Below are 21207 nucleotides of genomic sequence, written 5' to 3' on the forward strand. Positions count from 1 at the left end.
ATTATATGGTATGCAATGAACAATAAGGCCAGTTATTTTAATGAAATTGCTCAAAGGGACAGCCTGCTGCTTTCGTAGCAAGGTGTGAACAGGAACGAGATCTATTTGGACAGAATAGATTGGTAGTAGCAGAGGAAAAAGAAGCCTACACGAAAGTAGAAAAGGACTGAAGCTCAACTGACCTAAGGCTATGGTAGAATATTGTGGTTTACAACTTAGATTTCAGTAGAGGAAACCTAGACCCAATTTCAACAAATAAAAAAAATTTGGTTCCAAGAACCAGAACCAATACTACTAACATTTAGAGACATCATTGAACAAACCAAATCAAGTGTGTGCCCATGAGAGTGAATAGGGAAATCAATACGAGTTATATCAAAACATTCAAATACAGTTCTAAAATCTTGAGCAACTGCAGTTTTTTAAACGACATCTATACTACTGACAAAATAATACAATCAGAGACATTGCAGACACTAAAGTAATTTAATAGTTCAGTTATATAGTCAAGGTGTGATTTCGGGGGATGACAGACTAAAACTACAACCAAAGGGGGTTGGGCTGACACTTGAATGCCATATATTCAAAAGACAAGAAATCATGTAAGTCTTGGACTGCACATTTTAACAGTGAGACCACCATCCCTAGTCAAATGAAGCTTTTACATAGCTATAACCATGGGGATTTAGATAAAAATAGTAATTAAGTAATACTCATTAAGATGCATCACATCCAGATTTTTGTGTGTAATAATGTCTCAGAGAAGTGCTGCTTTGTTCTTTAAGGGCCAACAATTTAACAAAGTGAACGATAGTGAACACATTTTGTGCACGCTGTTTGCAGTAAAAAAAAAAAAAAAAAAAGGTCTCTAGTGAGATGTTTCAAACAGTTAAAGTCTATTCCATGATGAGCAAATGATATATTTGAACATTGCTCCATCCCATTAGGTGCCAAGCATTAATAGCCTCTAGAAGAACACTATTGTATGCAACATACCTGACACTGGCCTCTTCAGTAATAAAATATATTCAGTTTTATACATTTGCTGCTACAATTAAACATGGCACATAAGAAAACAATGCAAGTCACTGAAGAGTTATCTTTCCCACAATGTCCATGTTTGATAAATGTTTTGGTGTTGTTTTGGGATGTTCATTGCCATATTCCCATGTTATCTACATACAAACATACAACCTACACAATTATGGAAAAGTGCTGTTAGGAATCCAAATACTTAATGCAAGTTGGCCATTCTACTGCAAATGTGGGTTGCACAGGTCTATTATAAAACATGAATTGTGGATTAGCCTGGTCATTGTAATTGTTGATTGGGACAGGTTTAATGTAAATGTCAGTGTAAACTTGCCAGGTCTATGGTAAATGTAAATATGGACTGAACAAGTTTACTTGAAATGTGAGTGTAGACTGACTAGTCTACCAAAGAGCTCACAGACCTGAAGGTACTTACCTGGTTAAGTAAAGGAAGCAAGAAAATGACTTCACTTCAAAATGGTTTAATTAAAGAACCTACACAGTTGGCAAGTTTGCCTTAAGGAACAGCATACAAAGGATGTGATACAGGTCTGTATCCTTGGAAGATGCAGGGGAGACCAGAATTCAAACTGTCAGTGATGAACTAGGTTTTTTCTGGAAGATATTAAATGAATTTTTGTTTCATCAAAAGTGCAAAATAAATAGCAAATCAATATAAAGAAACAATAATACTTCACAAAATAAGTGGCTGTTAAACCAAAGATTTCTTATGGTTATATTCAGTTCTGGCAACAGTAGTGGCGCTTTAGGGTGGGCCGCAAATGGGTGTGACTGAGAGCGGTAGGTTTGGTACAGGGGCCCAAATGCACACTCTCAACTATGTACATATACACACGCTCTACAACTCTCACACATACATAAACACACTCACTACTAAACATACTCATACACGCATGCACAATCACTATAGCATACACACTCTCACTACAGCATAGACACATACTTGCTATTAACAGACTCATACATACTCACGCTACAACATACTCATACAGAATTCCAGTCATCCTGTATACTACACTGACCAGTGTAGATTCGTTCTTTCACCTAAGAGTCTTTTGGAGTAATTCTATGAGTAATTTAAGTGAATGTAAACGAATGTAGTGAAAGGGAGTGGAAATTAGTATTTGTAATTTCGGGATGAACAGCAGAGAGGAAGACCACAAGGTGGTACTTGTACCACTCTTCCTGCTTAAAAATGCTATTTGGATGATTTGCAGAGTGAGTGAATGTAAACACACCTATGGTTCAGTATGTAGAAACTGTTTCAAATATAACTATAATCACAAAGTACTAACTTATAGGGGTGACCTTTTTTAGAACTGTTCAAAAGACTCTTAGCTAGTAGACTTCTTCTGAAACAGGATCAGAGTAGTTACCATGGGAGTGAGACCAAGGCCGCCACCAGCCCATCAATCCTAAAAGTTAGGCCTTGGTTCTCATGGAGAAACATCTCAGCCAGCCCAGGCCACCTGTTACTTAAGAGCATTTTAACTCAAGTGTAGTGTTCAGGCTGTGTTATAGCTTGCCACATCCTTTCCAAAGTTATAGTAGTCCAGCTCCTGGATAGCCACCTCAGAGAGCTTGGTGAGATTAGGTGCATCATTACTATCCATATTCTCAGGTGCGGCAAAGTGGAAGTTCTCTTCCTCATAATTCTCATGAGGTTCTAGATCTGGAGGAGCATCTGAAAAAGGAATGAGAAAAATAAATTAACTTGTTTGTTGCTAACAAACAAACAGTCCCCAATCGCAACCTAAAATGAAACTGGCTAAAAATGAGCTTAACATATTTTGTTTGATTTTCCCTCACCTTGTCCATCTGGAGAAATGTCCATGCCATGTTTCACCTTCATGTGTCTGCTTAGGTTCCCCTTCAGGTTGAACCGGCTGGAGCAGTACGCACACTTGAAGGGCTTGCTGCCAGCATGGAGATGCATATGACCCAGAAGGTTGTACATTCGGTTAAATGACTTCCCACAGACCTGTAAGGCACCAGCAAAGATAGCAATGAACTGGTGTCTCAGCTGTCAAGTATGATAATAACAAGAGAAGAGGGAGACAAGCAGATTTGAATTCTAGGTTCAGATGAAGGGCTGAAGATCTCCTACAGACTGCTGACAAACCAGGCACCTCAAATTCATATTGTGTTCTTTACCTCTTCCGTAATTAAGTGTAACACTGAAAACACAGGTACCTTATTCTAACTGAGTTGGGGTCACATAGATCTATGTTGGAGCAGCTTGAGTGGTAAAATTGATTTGTGGAGTCATGTGTGATGTCTAGACTTTTTGAATACTTGCCTTGCATTTGAAGGGTTTCACAGGCAGGTGCACAATCATGTGAGTTTTGAGGGTCTGTTTCTGGACGAAGGACTTAAAACAGACGTGACACTGGAAGGGCCGGACACTGGCGTGGATAAGCATGTGCCTCTTCAGGTTTGCAGACAATGTGAACTCTCGTGCACATACATCACACTTGAATCCCTTTATTCCCTGACAGTCAACAGGAATCAACCCAAATACTAGTCAAATGTTAGAATACGTTCATGTTTCAGACATTGTTTAAGCTCAGATTTTAGGTTTTGGTAAAATAAATTAGCCTATTTGGAAATGTATGCAGAAACAAGACAAGACAAACACCATGTGGAGCACAATTTACAATCAACACCAGCCTGCCAAAAGTTATATTTTATGAATTCAACTGAAACGGTATATCAAATAGCAACTATAAATAAATATATTTACTGAAAGCCAGAATACATTTATCTGAAACCCGCATTTATTTATTACCCTAATCTCCAGTCTCCAAGACTCGTGAGCTGAACTGACTGAAAGCATCTTACTGAAAAGCTGGCCACGAACTCCACATGGCAAAACTGGGATTCAAACCTCAATCAAAGCTTCTTATATTTGTCATTTATTTGGTAAACAAAAGCTAACTAAACAAGTAGTTATTTAGGAATAATTGTTCTCACTAGTCTACTAATGTAAATTTAAGAGTATACTTCCCACTTTATTAGAAACACATAGCAACTATTATTTGCTGTATAATGAACTAGGAGCTCAGTCTCAACACAGAAATGACACTGACGTGATGGTGGCATATTACTGGGAGTCTTTTATGCACCGTAGTGTTACTGTGTCAATGACTAGATTTCCACTCCACTGTTTTTGCAAAATATGTGCATTTCATTTTCACAAATGAAAATACAAATAAAGTTTTTTCCATCCATTACAGTTATGCAAAAATCGTCAAGATGTAGCATGATTGTATAGTATAGAAAGTGCATGGGGGTCATTTCCTTGTGCATGTAAAGAAACAAACCCAAAAGACAAACCTAATGGAGAGATTTAACACTATGTTTGCATTTTGTCTGGTTTACAGGAGGAACAGAATCATGTGACTTTGGGCCCCATAAATATCATTTATTTGAGAGAAAGCTTTTCCATCACCTAACCTTAACCCTAAACCTAACCCCAACCTAACCCTATCCCTAAGATAACCCTATCTCTAACCCTCTTTGCATTTCTTTTTCAATATTCCATCTTTTCCACATCGACTAAGCTAAAACTCTCTGGAAATATTTATGTCCCCCCCACCCCATTTCTGCTTTTCATTCTGATTTTTTTTTAAAACATAGATGGAATACACTAGTGTCACTAGTAGATTGAGACTGGTCTACCATCACAGCAGTCTTGTGGTCAGATACTGACCAATGATTAGGAACCAGAGAATTGCTAATAAATTGCCAATGGCTAAGTAATGGGCTATAGTGTTCAACGGTACAGCTACAAGGTGTTTCTGATAAATACCTTTTCCTAATAATAGGTGGGGGTGTATTTCTACATAGAGACTCATCAGTAACTGCAGCAAGGAGCTATTTACAATTGCTGTGGACAGTTACTGAGTGGAGAGTACTGTTACTGAGCCCAGAGTACTGCATCTGTAAAATGATGTTAATCAGCTGTGTCACTAAGGAAGAGTGGGCATTCATGGCGTAATATGATCTCCCCATTAACCTGTGAGATCCTGAGCACTTTGGCATTAGCCATCCATCACATTCAGTAAAAAATATATTTTACCCTAACATGTAAGAGGTTAGGTTTTATAAACTAATAATTTTTTCCCTGACAGTGTAAAGCAGGACTTTATCTGCCATGTTCTAAATGTGTACAGCTTCTTTTGGATGTAGGCAAATGGCCTAATCCATGGCAACACTGCGGGAATTAGCAAACAATCTCCAATTTTTGGTGTAAAGAAATTGATGCACACATAGACACCTACCTATGTGTACATAATAAATACATATACACAGATGCATTTACCAAACAGAAAAGATAGACAGTAAGAGGCATTGTGTACCTTCGAGACGCGGGTCTGGGGCTTGAGCACTTTGTGCGTGAGGGAGTGCTGGCGCAGCTGGTGCAGCTGCAGGAACTGCAGGCCACACTGGCTGCAGGAGAAGGAGCGCTGCGTCTGATGTTTCAGCATGTGGTTTTGCAGCTGGCTGCGGTAAGCAAACACCTTGGTGCACTGGCCACACTGGAAGGAGGCGGGGCCCTGGTGGCTCACCTGGTGGCGTTTGAGGTGAGCGTAGGTGGGGAACTCCATGCTACACTGGGAGCAGACGTGGCAGCGACCGCGCTCGTGCTTCACCTCGTGAGCGCGCAGCTCGCTGGGGTACGCAAAGCCGCGGCGGCAGAAGCGGCAGCTGTATGGCTTCACGTCTGAGTGCTGCAGCATGTGGCGCTTCAGGTGGCTGGTCTGGGTGAAGCCCTTCTTGCAGACGGTGCACTTGTGCGGTCGCGTGCCCTGGTGCGTGAGCAGGTGCGTCTGCAGGTGGCTGGGCTGTTTGAACAGCTTGCCACAGTGCGGGCAGGCATGCGGCTTGATACCGTTGTGCCCCAGAATGTGCGTCACCAGGTTGTACTTGGACGTGTACGACTTTTCACACATGCGGCACTTCCAGCGCTTCAGGCCTTCACCAACATCCACGCAGTACGACTCATTAATCTGGATGTTGATGTCCAGGCGGTCGATGCGGCGGCCCCGCGGTGCCTCCCCTTCCACGTGCTCCCCCCAGAACATACCCTGACTGCTCTCATCAAAGTCACCTACCCCATCCATATCGCCACCCTCGTATCCAACCTCACTGGCCTGAAAGTAGCTGCTGATCTCCTCCCCTCCTCCACCCTTCCCCATTCTTCCATCTTCACCTTCATCTGGCACCTCTTCCACTCCTGTCTTCTCCTGCGTGTGGTTTCTGTCTCGAGGAGAAACCTCATGATGTACGTGGGGGTGGGGTTGAGGGTGGGGATGGGGGTGGGTGTGAGGGTGGGGCTCAGGCACTGGTTGAGTACCCTTGGGCTCCCGGATACAGGCAGCACAGCAGTTGTTAGGATGCGGTTTAGGAGCAACCCGGTAGCCAGAAGGATCCACCATCGGCATGGTCTCTCTAGGCATCATGGTGTTCATCATGTGGTTGCAGGATGGGAGACCTGGGGTCACAGACTCTCCTTTGACATGTGAACCTGTCTCTAGATGCCCCACAGGCGGCTTGCTGTTTTCAGGAGGCCCCTGCCACCTCCTCTCGGCACAGCTTGGGTGCATGTGGCCATCCTCGCCGAGGTTCACCCCCAAGTAGTCCCCATTGGCGCCAATGAGCTGGTCAGCGTACTCATAGTCCATACGCTCTCCGGGTGGAGCAGGCGACTCTTTGGGGTCTCCGGTGTAGAAGCCATTGGGGGCAATGGTGGCGCCAAAGACCTCATTCTGGGATATAAGTCCCAACACAGCAGCCTGGGCCAGAGACAAGACCACCACAGGGTCTGTCTGTGTCCCTGCATCCATCTGCTGGTGCATGGCCTCAGAGTAACATCTGACCAACCGGTGGGTCTTCTCCTCCTGCGAAACAAGCACAAAAATAGTTCAGGCTACAGGACTCAAGAGTTCACAATCATTTCAATAAAAATCCGGTTTATGTTGGATTTAAACCAGGCCACTTTTAACCAACTGAACCAGCCTTCATTGTGAGGTGTTGAGCTTCATCGGGTGTGTTAAATCAGAGAACACTGGAGTGGCATGTGACACCCCCAAATTAAACATGTATTTGGAATAAAACTGACAGTGAACTCAGGTAAGAATATTACATTCAGATTAATTAAATTCCATTAAACTTCACAGAAATTAGATAACAGACAGCTGTGACTATTTTCATCTTTCTTTTTCTCTAGACAAAATCTACCCTCTTTTGTCTCCGTTCCACTCTTCCTCTTGCCAACACACCTGCTTATCTCTCCACACACCTACAGTATGCCATGTTCAATGCCATGTTCTTTTTCATTTTACCCTCACAGTTTATTACAGCTTGAACACTGGAGAGATCTCAAACTTTAATAGCACATTGTGTAAACCCTGATGCAGGAAAAACAAAAGGTAAAAGGAGAGATGAAAAGAGTTAGAGACACGGTGGGAGAGAGCGAGGGAAAGAGGCAGAGAACAGAGAGAAAGAGGGAGGGAAGGTGAAAGAGAAAGGAAGGGATAGGGAGTGAGAAAGGGAGTAAGGAATCATAAACAGCAAAGAAAGTGAGAGTATGCAGAGTGTCAGAAGTGGTGCAGGAAAGGGATAACAGAGTGCAGAGAGAGGGAATGGGGAGAAGGAGGGGGAGAGAGAGAGAGCGAGAGAGTGAGGGAGGGAGGGAGAGTTAGAGAGGGAGGGAGAGTTAGAGAGGGAGGGGCCAACAGCATGAGTGAGCAAGTGAGTGAACAAGCAAGAGGGGGGGTAGAGGGGGAGAGAGGGAGGGAGAGAGAGAGAGAGAAAGAGAGAGAGAGAGAGAGAGAGGCAGGGAGGATGACAAAATGAAAGACAGACAAAATGAAGGATTAGATCAGAAAGTAAAACAGACAAAGCAGAAAACAGTAAAGCTCCTGAAACCTGAAACACAGACTAGAAGTGATGAAACAAATACATTCAAAGAAATGTATCTGACTGAAAGAATAGTGTCTGTCCAATTATTAAAGTAGGTCAATTCATTCGATGTCTTTCATTGGTATCATTCTTTATAATACACAGTAATGAAATGGTGAACACACATGGAACACACACACACACGCACACACGCCCTCTAAGGGTGTCCTGGGTGCAGGAAGACAAACTCACCACATTTTTCTTGGTTTGGGGTTTCAGGTGTTTTAGAGATCTCATCCTCAGTCAGAGGTTTATTTATCTCCTGCTTCTCACACACTGCTGCTGTCTGGAGCTACACTGGCTCTAGCCACGCATAAACACACACTCACTCTCTTTTCTATGTTGTCGTCCTTTCTCTCTGTTCTCTGTTTGTGAGCTCTCTCTTTCCTCTCTCCCCTCCCTGTCAGACTCTCTCTTTTTCTCTCCTATGTGCTTGCTCTAATTTCCCTCTCTACCTCTCTCTCTCTCTCTCTCTCTCTCTCTCTCTCTCTCTCTCTCTCTCTTTCTCTCTCTATACTCTTCCCCTCCCCCATATCTCTCTCTCTCTCTCTCAGTGGTGCAAGCATGCACACTCGTGCATACACACGCATGCACACGCGCACACACACGCATGCACACGCGCACACACACACTGCCCCCCAACAGTATAGAAGAATTCTTCCTCGCTGTCTCACACCACAAACACTTGTTCAGTTACATTAATACACAATACAGTTAGGTGTACTATATATAATATCCAAAAGATCTGCATATATCTGAATTGGTAAACATGTAATATACTGATAAACATCCAGTCTAGCAGAAATGCAGGGACAAAGAGTAAAAGGGGAGAGAAAAATTAGACAGACAGATAGAGAGACAGACAGACGGAGAGAGAAAGAGAGAGAAAAGGGGAGGGTGAAAGAGGGAGGGAGGCAGAGATGGAGTATTGGGGAAAGATAGGGAGAATGAGTGAGCAGATGCAGTAAACGGATGCAGTAAATTCAAATATGCAAAACCTAGAAAATGTAACCATAGTCCTATAGGCCTACAGCCTTGTGTGTGAGTGAATGTCTGCAGCACCACCTGTACTGAGTGTACATACACATCATCAGCACCTCAAGACCCACTTTAAACACTCAAATATACTACACAAAGCCAAACATAGCACTCGGATACAACTTCTTTAAAACTTATACAAAAGTAACCATTTAATAACCAAACATCCATGTTTTTTGTTTTGTTTTGTTTTACTTTATAGCAAATAATGTTTTCTATTATTTGTATTCTGTCTGTTGGATTTTTTGTCCACAAAGGGCTGAAGTACAATTGAACAAATACATTTTAAAAAGTATTGCATGTAGTTTGGCATAGTTGTTAACCTTTATTACTTAAAATTTTAATGTGTTTTAGTCAAATGAACAAGGTCGCAAAATATTTACACAATGAAGTTTTTTGTTGTTTTTATTTATTTTAAAGAGATTTAGAATAATATTGGCTATACCGTTGGAGAAAATGGCTGAGAGTGAGGGAGACTGCGGAAGACGAGAAAATGGAGGGATGAGGGAGGAGAAGAAAAGCCTTCACCAGTGAGGAGAGAGAGAGGGAGGGAGGCAGAGCGAGAGAGCAAATAGAGAGAGAGGAAGAGAGAGAGCACAAATGGAGAGAGAGCGAGAGAGAGAGAGGGGAGGAGATACAGAAAGAGAGGGAGGGGAGAGAGCAAGGGGAGAGAGAGAGACAGGAAAGAGGGAGAGGGTGAGAGAGGGAGGGAGAGAGCAAAGGGTGAGAGAAGAAAGAAAGCAGTGGGGGAGGGGAAGGACACAGAAACCAAATGAGGGGGGAGAGGGGGAAGAGAGAATGGGAGTGAGAGGGAGAAAGGACGAGAGAAAGGAAGAGAGAGAAGAGGGAGAGAGTGAGAAAGGGAGAAGAAACAAGAAAATCATTGGACAAAAAAATGCATCAGAGCATGAGTGAAAGAGGGAAAGAAAAGAGAAGAGAGATGGGTGAGTGATTACTTTAGGCCGAGTTTCAAACAACACAGTCCAAACATTAACAGTCCCTATCATGTAACCGTCATGTAACTGTAAATGAACCCTAGCTATGTTGTAAACTCACCTAAATACATTAAAATGTTAAGTGTATCAGCATGTGTGCTGGACAGAAAGTACAGTCAAGAAGCTGAACCTCACTAGTTTTGACCAGCATACTGCATTTGAAAGGAGATGCTATGATGTAATGGCTGCACAAAGCATTGCTTAGGACCTGTGTTTGGCAGAACAGCAGCTTTCCCAATGTCTATGAGGCCAAAGAAGAGTCATCAGAAAACATGCTCAGCATGGAAACTTAATACTGATCTTAATTTTGCACAGATTTTTCAAAAGTTGTAATCACACTGTAGGATGCAGAAATCACCTTGGAGAATTTTTGGAGATTGATGAATGCACTTCCATCACTGCCATAGCAATCAGTATTTGCATAGTCACATTACATGCAGTGCTTAAGGCTCTCCTCAGAGCACTGAGAAACTCTGTCATATCAGACACAGTGCCCTCAGTAAGTACTGGGATGCTGAGGTCAAAACTGTTAATCGTCTGTCCCACCATTAGATTAGGCAGTGAAAGGTGAATATTAGACACTGAATGCAAATTAAACGTTAAACCATACATCATGGACAACAGCTGGATTCAAGCTTTTAGAAACCAAATATAACTGACTGTGTTGCTACTGGATAGCATGATTGGGCTCAGACCTGCAATTAAAGGAATAGTCAATGTGTCAGCAGTGGATGCAACATAACAGTTAACTATTATATGGTTAAATGCTATAAATGTAAACTATTAAATACAGTAATGACACGTGTTTTTTGTGGCTGTTTTTGCCACTTCTGCCACTGTCAACCACTTGTAAAACACCTCCATCACTGCCCCATATGAACAACAATATCAAGTTAAGTAAGACAACTACTTTTTTTCTTTCATGTGAATGAACTTCTTGATTATCCAAAGCCAAATACACAATAACTGTTATTTTTTGCAACCTATGGCTAAAGGATAGCACAATATACGTTCTACACTTTAAATACTTTACATCTATTCACAAAAATTTATTTTTCCAAATTGATTTAGATTAATTATTACACATAAGATCTATTTTATTTAAGATGATGTGTGCCACGTAAAGCCAATGATTGTGTATCTTTTATCTTCAATAAATGATACACTCAAGTTATAACATTTTGAATGCAACCAACAGGGTAAAAAATCATTGGATATGTCGCTGCCCCAAATTCTAATATTATTCAAGTTATTCCAAGAGATTATTGTGATTCTAAGTACCGTTATCCATTGCAAAAAATATTACTGCATTGGAAATTTGGCTTTTTAATGAAATAAATGATTGAAGGAAGTAAAATTATATGACACTGCATAAGAATTTTCTTATGAAGTAAAATTAAAACTTAAAATTTCTATAAAATTGTTTAAAATCATTATTTTTGTAATAACCTCATACTTAATGAGAAATATTAGATACATTCAATATTTTTTTTTGACTCACTGTTTTTAAGTTTGATTGATTGAATCAACTGATTAATAATGATAAAAATCTGTTAAGAATAGTAAATAAACACTGTAAATGAATCTTAAGGAGGTCCATTGTCCAGAAATGGACAATGGACAACTTTTGGAAATGTCTTTTTTCGAAATGTTTTTGAGTTTAAAGGTGAAAGTTCACATATTACAAACATGATAAACTTTTTATGAATCATACTTTTTATGAATCATATTTAAAGCACAAGGTGACTTTTTTGTTGTTGTTGGTTTTCATTTCATAATGTGCTCCATGTAGTGGTTAATTTATTTTTATTTCACCATAACACAAAAATTCAAAAGTATACAAACTTATGTAGGCATTAAAATTTAAAGGCTCTATGTTAGCATCTTAAGAAATTAAGTTGATTGCCAAGAACGTCTACTCATTAATGCTCACAGAAACCTCAGTTTTCAACATTAACGCCTGTATGTGTGATTGGCAGCATGGATACACTGATTTGCACTGCAGTGTTAGAAATCCCCCAGTGGGCCAGTTGTCATCTTGTTGACGTTTGATGAAAGATGAAAGATGAAGATGAAATTAGAGTCTCCACTGCAGTCTCTGCAGTGGAGACCACTAGAGTCAGCATCAGTGCTGTTGAGAGACAGAATACAACTTTCTAAAAAAAAAAAAAACTCTTTGAAGGTGTAACTTGAAATTTTAGCTTGGCTTTTGCAGCTTACAAAGCTGCACTATGCAAGATTTGTTAAAACTGAATGAAGTCGCATTACTGAATCAAGACGAAAAAATATCTGCTATTATATAGAGTCTTTCTGCTGCTGTGAGTAGCCCTGTAAAGCATGAAATATTAATTCAAAATCATTGCTGTCGGGTTGGCTTTGGCGGGAGTTTTTTGGAACACGTCAGACATCTTTACGTATTAATGTCACACACACGTGCTCAAAAACATGCTGAATGAACAGGTTTCCTGAGTAACATTAGTGGGGGGGGCATGGCTCACCATGCTCCTCTGTACAACACTGAAAGTTAATGAGTGGAAGGAGAGAGATATCACTGAATATGGAATGAAAATGATGGAATGACAAAACCAGTCATTTGCGGCTTCCCCCGTGGTCAATGCAAAGAAACTTAGAACTGAAGAGAGTTGGCAAGCTAAAAGGGAGAGCGACAGACCAGAATAAACATGGGTTTGGCTTTACAGTGTTGCCGACAGCTCTATGACCTGAAGAGATTCAAAAGTGACTGGCAATAAACATACACTGCTGAAACACAGGCGAGAAATACACAGTAAACCACAAAACAAAATCATTACAACATGAAATGAAATTCAGACTGCTTGGCTAGCTAGCCAAAGGTGAACACTAAATACACCTGAGCTACACTGACAGAGAAATAACAAGAATTAACCAGATATAGGAATGATATGGCTACGGAACAAGACTACATAGAGAAGTGCAATGTCGCGCGCCAAGGTGGTGAAGGAATGCTGAATAAATAGTCGAGCTGATGAACAGGTAATGAGAGCCAGGTGTTGGTATGCAGGCATGGCAGGGTGTTGGGTTCACAGTGCCAAGGGCATAGGGCTGGTAGAGAAGGACTCATCTAACTAACACCTGACTGATATTTCAATGGGCTACAGGCTCATAAGGTTATGACAGATGTGTGGTGACCTCTCTGATGGAACTGTCATTGCAAGAAATGTGAGGAGCATTTTGTAAATTGTGTTTCATTTATGTTTATGGAATTTAGGTGACGATTTTAGGTGTCTAATAGCAGACAATATCAAAGCAACTGATATTCAACCAAAAAGGCTAAACTGCTCACAATACTGTTGATAGCAACATAGATAATAGATACAGAATCACCAACCACTGTTATAGCTAAAGTTGAACCTAGCACACGGTAAATACAACCTGATATTTATTCTCATACATATCTGCACCTGAAATGTGCAGATAAATGATAGGTCAGTGGTTAAAGTACTTGTAATCGGAAGCTTGCTGGTTCAAGCCCCACCACTGCCAAGTTGCAGTACACTGTTGGGACCCTGAGCAGGTCCCTTAACCTTCAATTGCTCGACTTGTACCCGTTCATAATTATAGGTTGTTTTGGATAAAATCGTCACGTAAATGCCATAAATATAAACACAACACAAGTTCAAAATACTCCTCACATTTCATACGATGACATAGTTCCATCAGAGAGGTCGCCAATTCCCTAAACTTATATAGTGGGGAATTATATACACACACAGCATCTAAAGCTGCCGTATATATTTATTACACACACACACGCACACAGTGTTAAATGCAACTAATGATGCACCACACCAAACCAATATATCAGTATTGGCACTAAATGGATTAGGCATCAGCTGGTATTGAATGATTAACATTACATGTTTCTTAGTCATTGTTAGAAAATTGTAATACACAATCTTAGGAACCTTCTAAAAAAATAAAATTGTGTGTGACTGACTCCATCCAGAAGCATTAGCTTCTACTGTTTAGTTGTTTCAGGAATTGATAGTATGTGCAAATAAATTGCAGATAACTCAGTAAAGACTTTAGGACCAGAAAACAACTGTGGATTATGCTAGCTAATAACAAATGTAACCTACACTGCAAAACATACTAAAACAAACTTAAAAGTCACCCTTGGCAATGACACAGAGCCCTGCATCTCTCTCAGTCACTATTCAGTTTTAGCCATTATGCATTACTGGAAACAGAAGGGAAAGATTCTTAGCCAAGTACTAACAGAACCTTAGAGTATATAGAGCATCATTACCTTTGTACAGTAAAACAAATAGCAAACAATCAGTTGAATTCTTACTTTGTCATAATCAACATAATTCAGCAGTCACTACCACCAAACCTCAGACTGTAAACATGTACCTTCACTGTGATTAAACTTCACTATGATTAGAACTAGATGTTATATGACTTGAATACCAGACATCAGGCAGATAGGATCCAGGTCCAAACAACTCTACCTCAGCAGACACATACAGTGACCAGAGTTGTTTATTGACAACTATCACATAATTATGACAAGACGTCATCACCACCAAAAATACTTCCTGGCTCTGATTTCCAGCACAACCATTGTGGAAAGAGAAACTGTAACCCGTCTCAGGGGTCCAGAATAGCATAGATCAGCCTGGCGTAGCCTTAGTAACTATTTGGCTCTACAGTAGAAAAGAGGCTGAATGCTGACCCCTGGCAGGATCCATGATGCTGCTCACCACTACTGAACTCAGGGGTCCCCAAAGCCTCTTTCCCACTGTAGGGCTGAATGGTTCCAAGTATGGACAGTAACTGTTCCATACGCATTTCCACATGAATGTGGCCCAGCACAGAACACTTACAAACTTAATGGTTTAATGACATGGGGATTATCTTAATAAAAAAACGTTCAACAATGTCTTCATATGAAGTGAACGATCAGCTTGAGTTCCCCCAACCCATCAAGATTCCTTGGGTGCACATTGAAAGCTGATTTGTAACTTGGGTGCACAATCTGCATTGGATAAATTATTTGCTAATAATTGGTACATTTCAGCTGATAATTACAAACGAAAACAGCAGACCATTACTGCTTATTTGTACAGCTACTACAACTGCCTAATACTTTTACAAAAGAAGTTAGTAATCAAAGTACTAGTTTGCTTTTCTTTTGTCAACTTGTTAGTACAAAAGGGTATGTAGGATAAAAGGCATTGCTATGTTGCATAAAGGGACAACTGACAACAGTTGTTTTTTGTGTGGTATGCAGCTTACATGAATGCAAGTTCTGGTCTGTCTAGCACTCATTGTGTTTCATGGATTGTGTGATGAGGGCAGAGGTTACCTGGTCTCAAATCTCAGTCTTCCGGGCATTAAACATGTGCTCAGAGCACTGAACCAAGGAGCCACCTTCCAGGCACAGCAGCCAAAACACACATTCACCTTCCTGAGTGACAACCTCTGTCACAGACTGTAGCATAAACTTCTTTTAAAGTGCAAAAAAGTTAAGTTTTTGGTTAGCAGTATTTGCCAAATTAATTATTGGTTATAATTAGCAGCCCAGAAATTCCATAACCTAATCATCCTATGAAATCATTTTAATCATTTAGTCATTTACAGTATTTAGCAGATGCTTTTATCCAAAGCAACTTTTAACTGTGACCAAGTACAATTCGAACAACTGAGGGGTTAAGGGCCTTTCTCATGGCCCAACAGTGATAAACTGGCAATGGCAGGGCTTGAACTGGCAGCCTTCTTATTACTAGTCTCATACGGAAACATGTCCATTTACATCATCCATTTACATGATAAACAACCCTCATCTCATTTCTGGACTCTTCAGTCTGAAAGACTCAAGAACAGCCAAACCAAAACCACTAGATACAAGATCATAAGTATCTATGGGTTTCCACGTGAACTCTCCATATTTTACGGAATTTTAAAAATACTGGCAGATCATTAAAAACAATTTAAGGGATAAAACATATGGTATTTGATCTACTGGGTTTCCCTAGTGTAGAGATATTCACATGATAAAGGTTACAATGTTCTACTCAGACTTCTCAGCAGTCTGAGTGGTCCTTTGCAAATCACACATTTAACAAAATTATAAATGTTCAATACTAGAACTTAATCTTTTCCAGTGGATGCTTGTGGGCCTTGCTAGCCATTCCAAAATCCACATAATTATAGATTTACTTTTTTTATCATTGTATGCCTTAAATATCTCCGCTACTGCATGATCCACGTAACCTACAATATAGCTGGGCTAATAGTTAAAAGGCTGAAATCATGGAAAACCATCTTTTCCTTGCTCTTTTAAAATTAAAGAGTGATGCTAGCTTGCACTATAAACACTGTTTAAAAACTGCAAGGACCACCCATTTTTAATTTGTTGTGCATGTTGTCATATTTACATATTCCCATCCATTCATGTTGTCAGTCTGAATTTTTGGTCCATCAGATATGTTTGTATTTCAGCCTCTTAGCCCCAGTTGTAGGCAGATCTGGATAAAGGTATTTGCCAAAAGAAAATTAGTAACTTTATATTTTAGTCATGGTGGATTTTCTTTTAAAAAAGGCACAATATAGACTGTGCCAAAACATTACTACAGAAGAGCAGTTCTAACTACATTTAACATAACAGCAAACCCATAACCCACAAGTAGTTAATTTCATTCTAATGCTTGTTTATTACTAATCAGAAGTATTGTTATGCAGTTGCTTTATCTGAGCTACGGCACTGTAATGACCAAGCAGTTTACACCATGATGATGTACTTGATAATTCTAAAGTCATCCCTCAACAACATTTACATTGTTTTTGTTTACTACGCAACATATTTTTACTAGTCAACAATGCTAGAGATGAACAGCATCGCTCACTTTGTAGCATAAGCCTAGTTGTAAGATTACCAACTTTCAGTTATATATTGAAGTCATAACTTTATACTTTGATAATTGTGCTCCTTTTGCTGGCAAAAATATTCTTGATATATTATTGTGTTACTCAAGGGCTTTATTGGGTAAATTCACTTACTATTTCTAGCTGGCTAATGCTTTATACTTCACATTCAGTTGAGATTATAGCTACAATATCATATGCTCAACACAGCAGTAATTCTGATATAGAGGTGGGTGTTATACTTCTATATCAGCAACAGTGTTGGTAATGAGAATGTCATTGTTGGGTTGAGAATGGTTTGCTAACCAAAAACATCCAGCCACTAATGTTCCTGTGGTCAAACACTGACCACTGATGCAAAGTTGGAGGTTGGTCATGTTAACACAGTAACAAACAGCAGCCTACCATGACTCCAGTATATTTAAAACATTGCTTACTATGATCTAGAGTTAACCTACACAGTTGTTCAAATAAAATAAGATCATTATTCCAAGATGCAGCTTAATTTTTTGAAAAAAAAAAAAAAAAAAAAGTATATTATGGTTCTAAATCATTTGCATTCTTAAGTAAATCTAAAACTTTATTTAATGCTGAGGATGATAGACTCCCCACAGTCATACAAAATCGTTTAATGCAGAATATACAAAGTGTCAAGAAAGAATTCTTGTATTAAGAATTCAGCAAGTTTTAAGTAAAGCTAAAGTTTGTGAAATAATGCACAAAAACATGCACTTTAACCATACCAAATTTAAACACATTACTAGACTACCACTGCACAGTTATGTAATGAAAAAAGGTGAAATGTTTCTATTGCCCATTGTCATTTTACAGAAAGTTATCATTTCATTAGAAAATTGCCATTTTGTATGTATATTATTTGCCTTATCGTTCAGTTAAGGCCAGACAGTAGTCTTTAATTAAATTTTTATGGCATCAAACTCCAGTGTATAAAAATGTCCTTCACAATTCAATTAATCAAATTACAAAAAGACAAAAATATCATTTATAAGTAAACACTGCAGAAATGCAGAAGAAAAAAAACTTAATACGCCAAGATTACAAACTTTAAATGGAAGACTAGCCCAAGCTTACTCCATTAACACAAACTGCCTTTGCTGCCTCTGTGAACACTGCAAGTATTGAGCAAAAGAGAGATGCCTGAAGTCCTCTAGGTACACAGCCAACTACATTTCCCTGCACTATCACAGAAAGACATTGGAATACCCACCCTGAATTCAGTCTGAGCACAGATCACATCTAGGTATTGTAGTCATGGCTTAATAAACAAGTGCAATCAGTCATATACCTTTATCAAAATGATTCAGAATGACAATGCAATTTAATCTAAAGCTTAATGTACATCTGGCTAACTGGTACACAGGCCAAAACTGACTCCCCAGAGTATCACCGATATCCTGATCTAAGATTACTTGGTTTACAGGACTGTGTAGCACCTCATGACCTAAAATGGAAATATAGCGCCCCAGACCAAGAACACTGGCCTCTTAATTTAAGACAAAAGTTATTGTTCTTACTTCAATCCAGAATTATGCTTCCTTATAAACTGCTGTTAAAAAACAAAAACTCTTGCGTGTTTTATTTATTTATTTGTTTGTTTGTGTTTGTTTATTTATTTATTTATGCAAGACTCAAATAATCAAGTCGTAATATTTCCAGATGAAAATGCATAACTAAATTCTGATATTACGCAAATAAAGTTGCAATACGGGCGAAGTATCTTAATAAAGTAAAATTTGTAGAAACACAATCGTAGGTTAATTCTAACATTTCGGGAAGACAGTCGTAAACTTGCGAGAATAAAGTAGCTAATATTAACAAGTTAATATTTAGAGAATAAAAACGTAATAGATTGTATTGTTGCGATATTACTACTTTTTCCCGCAATATTAGAACTTTATTCTCGAAATCCTACCCTTATTAATTTTAAATAGTGGCACTAAAACTAAGTCGCAGGCTACTTTCTTGTAGCAGGATATATAAACATTTCAGCAATCAATTGAGAAATATGTTCCGGTGGTAGCGTACTGGTAAAACTACTAGGGCGATAAAACAGCCACTACAGCTTGCTATTAAAGCGTCAATAGAGCAACGTTAGCAACACACTTAGCTACTAAATACACCGGCTAAATTCAGAGTTGTATTGTTTTTCCTCTGTAAATTCTCATTTGTTCCCCATCAATAAAACTGATCTGACCATTCATAGCTACCCGAAACATATTTTTGTCAAGTCGTAATAATGAACCACAGTTATACGCCGCACTAAGGCTAATGCTGGCAAATGCTTGTGACATAACTAGCTAGATACGATATTTAATTTTGCTTTAGCTCGATAAGGGTACACTGCTTTGAAAACACAAGCGCGCAATTATTATTAGTCTAAATCACAGCAAGGTCCAAACGAAGGCTTAAGAGCATAGCAACACCTAGCCAGCTAGCTAGCTAATTAGTTAGCTAGCTAACTTCGTAACATTGTTTTTCATAGCCCAGCTAACCAAAATTAGCCGTCAAGCAATAAGTTTGAAAAAGAACTTCGAGTCTAAGGAGACAACTTGGATCCAGCCTTCACGGGTATATGTGTCTCTTTTAAGTGTTCGTCCGGTCGTGATACATTAAGCTAGCACTTGCTCTCTGTACCAGAGCAGAGAGGGCGAGTGTGGCCTGCTGTTTTCGTTTATGCGGCTCTTTTTCACTCCCTCCATCCCCCTCCAGACGCCATCTGTTTGTGGCATGAGAGAATGTGGAAGTAAAAAAAAAGAGAGAGAGAAAAGGCGACATTTTGGCTTTGTAAAATGACAAAGATAAATAATTTCCACCTAGTATTTCTCACACAAATCGTCATATATATATGTCACCTGAGAAGCGGAAATGTATATTTCAGCATCCAGTTCAGAGTGCAGATTATTTTACAGGCCAGTCATAAAGAATTCGTTGAGTTTCGCTGGGATACACTGGGACAACCGGTCTTGCAAGACTAGTCCATTAGTTCAATTATCTGTCCAATAAGAATATGGATCAAACAGTTATTCAACTTACCACGCTCCAAAAATCGGTGGTATACGTAGAAAACACTTTGGAAGATTTCGAAATCGCTATATAGTTTGAATTGTGGCTAGGTCTAGTCTCTGTGTTCGACAGGAAGGAAGAAGGGAATGAGAGAAGAGTGACGTGAACGAATAACAGCCGGGCACCTCCTCGTCAGAAGTAGTAGAAACCTTAGTCAGACACAAGAGTGCTCAGTAACTTTAAAATATCGCTAATGTCACTCTATAATATTGCCCCATAGCTTTATATAATCTAGGAAACGTACATTTGTTTCAACACTGACTGGGTAAATTTGCCGTAAAGTAAATATTTTAATGGCATTTTAATTCCAGTGTTTAATAAATGATTCAGCATTAAATCCTGTTGGCAAACTTTCTTCTATCTCGAAATTTAAAAAATTAAGAACTTCCAGACTCAGTTAAGATCACAGAATGAACATCAGAGGACGCCATTGTGCAACCATTCTTTTTTATCCTCGAGCACATTTTATTATGCTAACACCAGAGGTCGCACGATGTGTATATAGAGGATGTAAAAAGGATACGTGTACACGCCATAAAACTTTATAACTTTATTTATATTCACCGGACAATAAAATAAACTACTATATTTTTATGGTAAGAACATACCTTTTATGTTGGGCAGTGGTAGCTCAGTGGTTAAGGTGCTTGACTTGTAATCAGAAAGTTGCTGGTTCATGCCCCACCACTTCCAAGTTATCAGTCTTGGGGGCCCCCTGAGCAAGGTCCTTGACCCTCAAGATGTATTCAGTTTTAATTGGATAAAAGCATCAGGTAAATGTGTGTGTAATTTCTCCAAATTGTCATAGTGTTAAGACCATCTTAAATGAGAGAGATAGTTTATTGAGTGTAATACTTGCACTACAAATTTTAAATTTACATTTACAGCATTTAGCAGATGCTCTTGTCCAGTGCGACTTAAAAAAGTGCTTTGTCATTTACTCATAGAATATATCCTAGTACAGTAAAGTAGGTTAGAGTCCAACATACCAACAAACTTGAATACTGTAGAATACAGGGATCAATGCTGATACCTAGAAGTACAAAATACATAAGGTCTATCTTAAACAATGATAAGTGCAATAAGCAATAAGTGCTAGAGTTTGTTAAACAAAATAAACAGTACCCTACAATAAGTACTAATTTAGTCAGTCAATATGGGA

General features: G+C 39.3%; 1 protein-coding gene across 3 annotated transcripts; it reads right to left on the minus strand.

Annotated features, from left to right (window-relative positions):
- Positions 1 to 1498: 1498 nt before the first annotated feature.
- znf710b (zinc finger protein 710b) lies at positions 1499 to 20138 on the minus strand. Of its 3 annotated transcripts, XM_081710069.1 has the most exons (6): positions 20016 to 20124; positions 16475 to 16564; positions 5415 to 6956; positions 3353 to 3544; positions 2863 to 3034; positions 1499 to 2737 (listed from the first exon to the last, which is right to left on the minus strand). In XM_081710069.1, the coding sequence occupies exons 2-6, from the start codon at positions 16490 to 16492 to the stop codon at positions 2559 to 2561; spliced, it is 2103 nt and encodes a 700-aa protein (XP_081566195.1). In that variant the 5' UTR covers positions 16493 to 16564; positions 20016 to 20124; the 3' UTR covers positions 1499 to 2558. The 3 variants fall into 3 exon arrangements, with proteins under 3 accessions (XP_081566195.1, XP_026853740.2, XP_026853738.2); XM_026997939.3 differs by lacking the exon at positions 16475 to 16564 and having other exon boundaries at positions 20016 to 20138; XM_026997937.3 differs by lacking the exons at positions 16475 to 16564; positions 20016 to 20124 and adding an exon at positions 8212 to 9675.
- Between the last annotated feature and the right edge of the window lie 1069 nt (positions 20139 to 21207).

The sequence above is a fragment of the Electrophorus electricus genome, chromosome 3 (assembly GCF_041902795.1).
Source record: "Electrophorus electricus isolate QZ-2024a chromosome 3, ASM4190279v1, whole genome shotgun sequence".
Classification (NCBI taxonomy): domain Eukaryota; kingdom Metazoa; phylum Chordata; class Actinopteri; order Gymnotiformes; family Gymnotidae; genus Electrophorus; species Electrophorus electricus.

Bases quoted from the DNA above. Each gene is read 5' to 3' on its own strand.
- znf710b (XM_026997937.3), bottom strand. From the start codon at position 8,256: ATGAGATCTCTAAAACACCTGAAACCCCAAACCAAGAAAAATGTG. The intron at 6,957-8,211 runs GTGAGTTTGTCT...CTTGTTTCGCAG, and splicing joins CCCAAACCAAGAAAAATGTG to GAGGAGAAGACCCACCGGTT. The intron at 3,035-3,352 runs GCAAGTATTCAA...GGTGCCTTACAG, and splicing joins TGAAACCCTTCAAATGCAAG to GTCTGTGGGAAGTCATTTAA.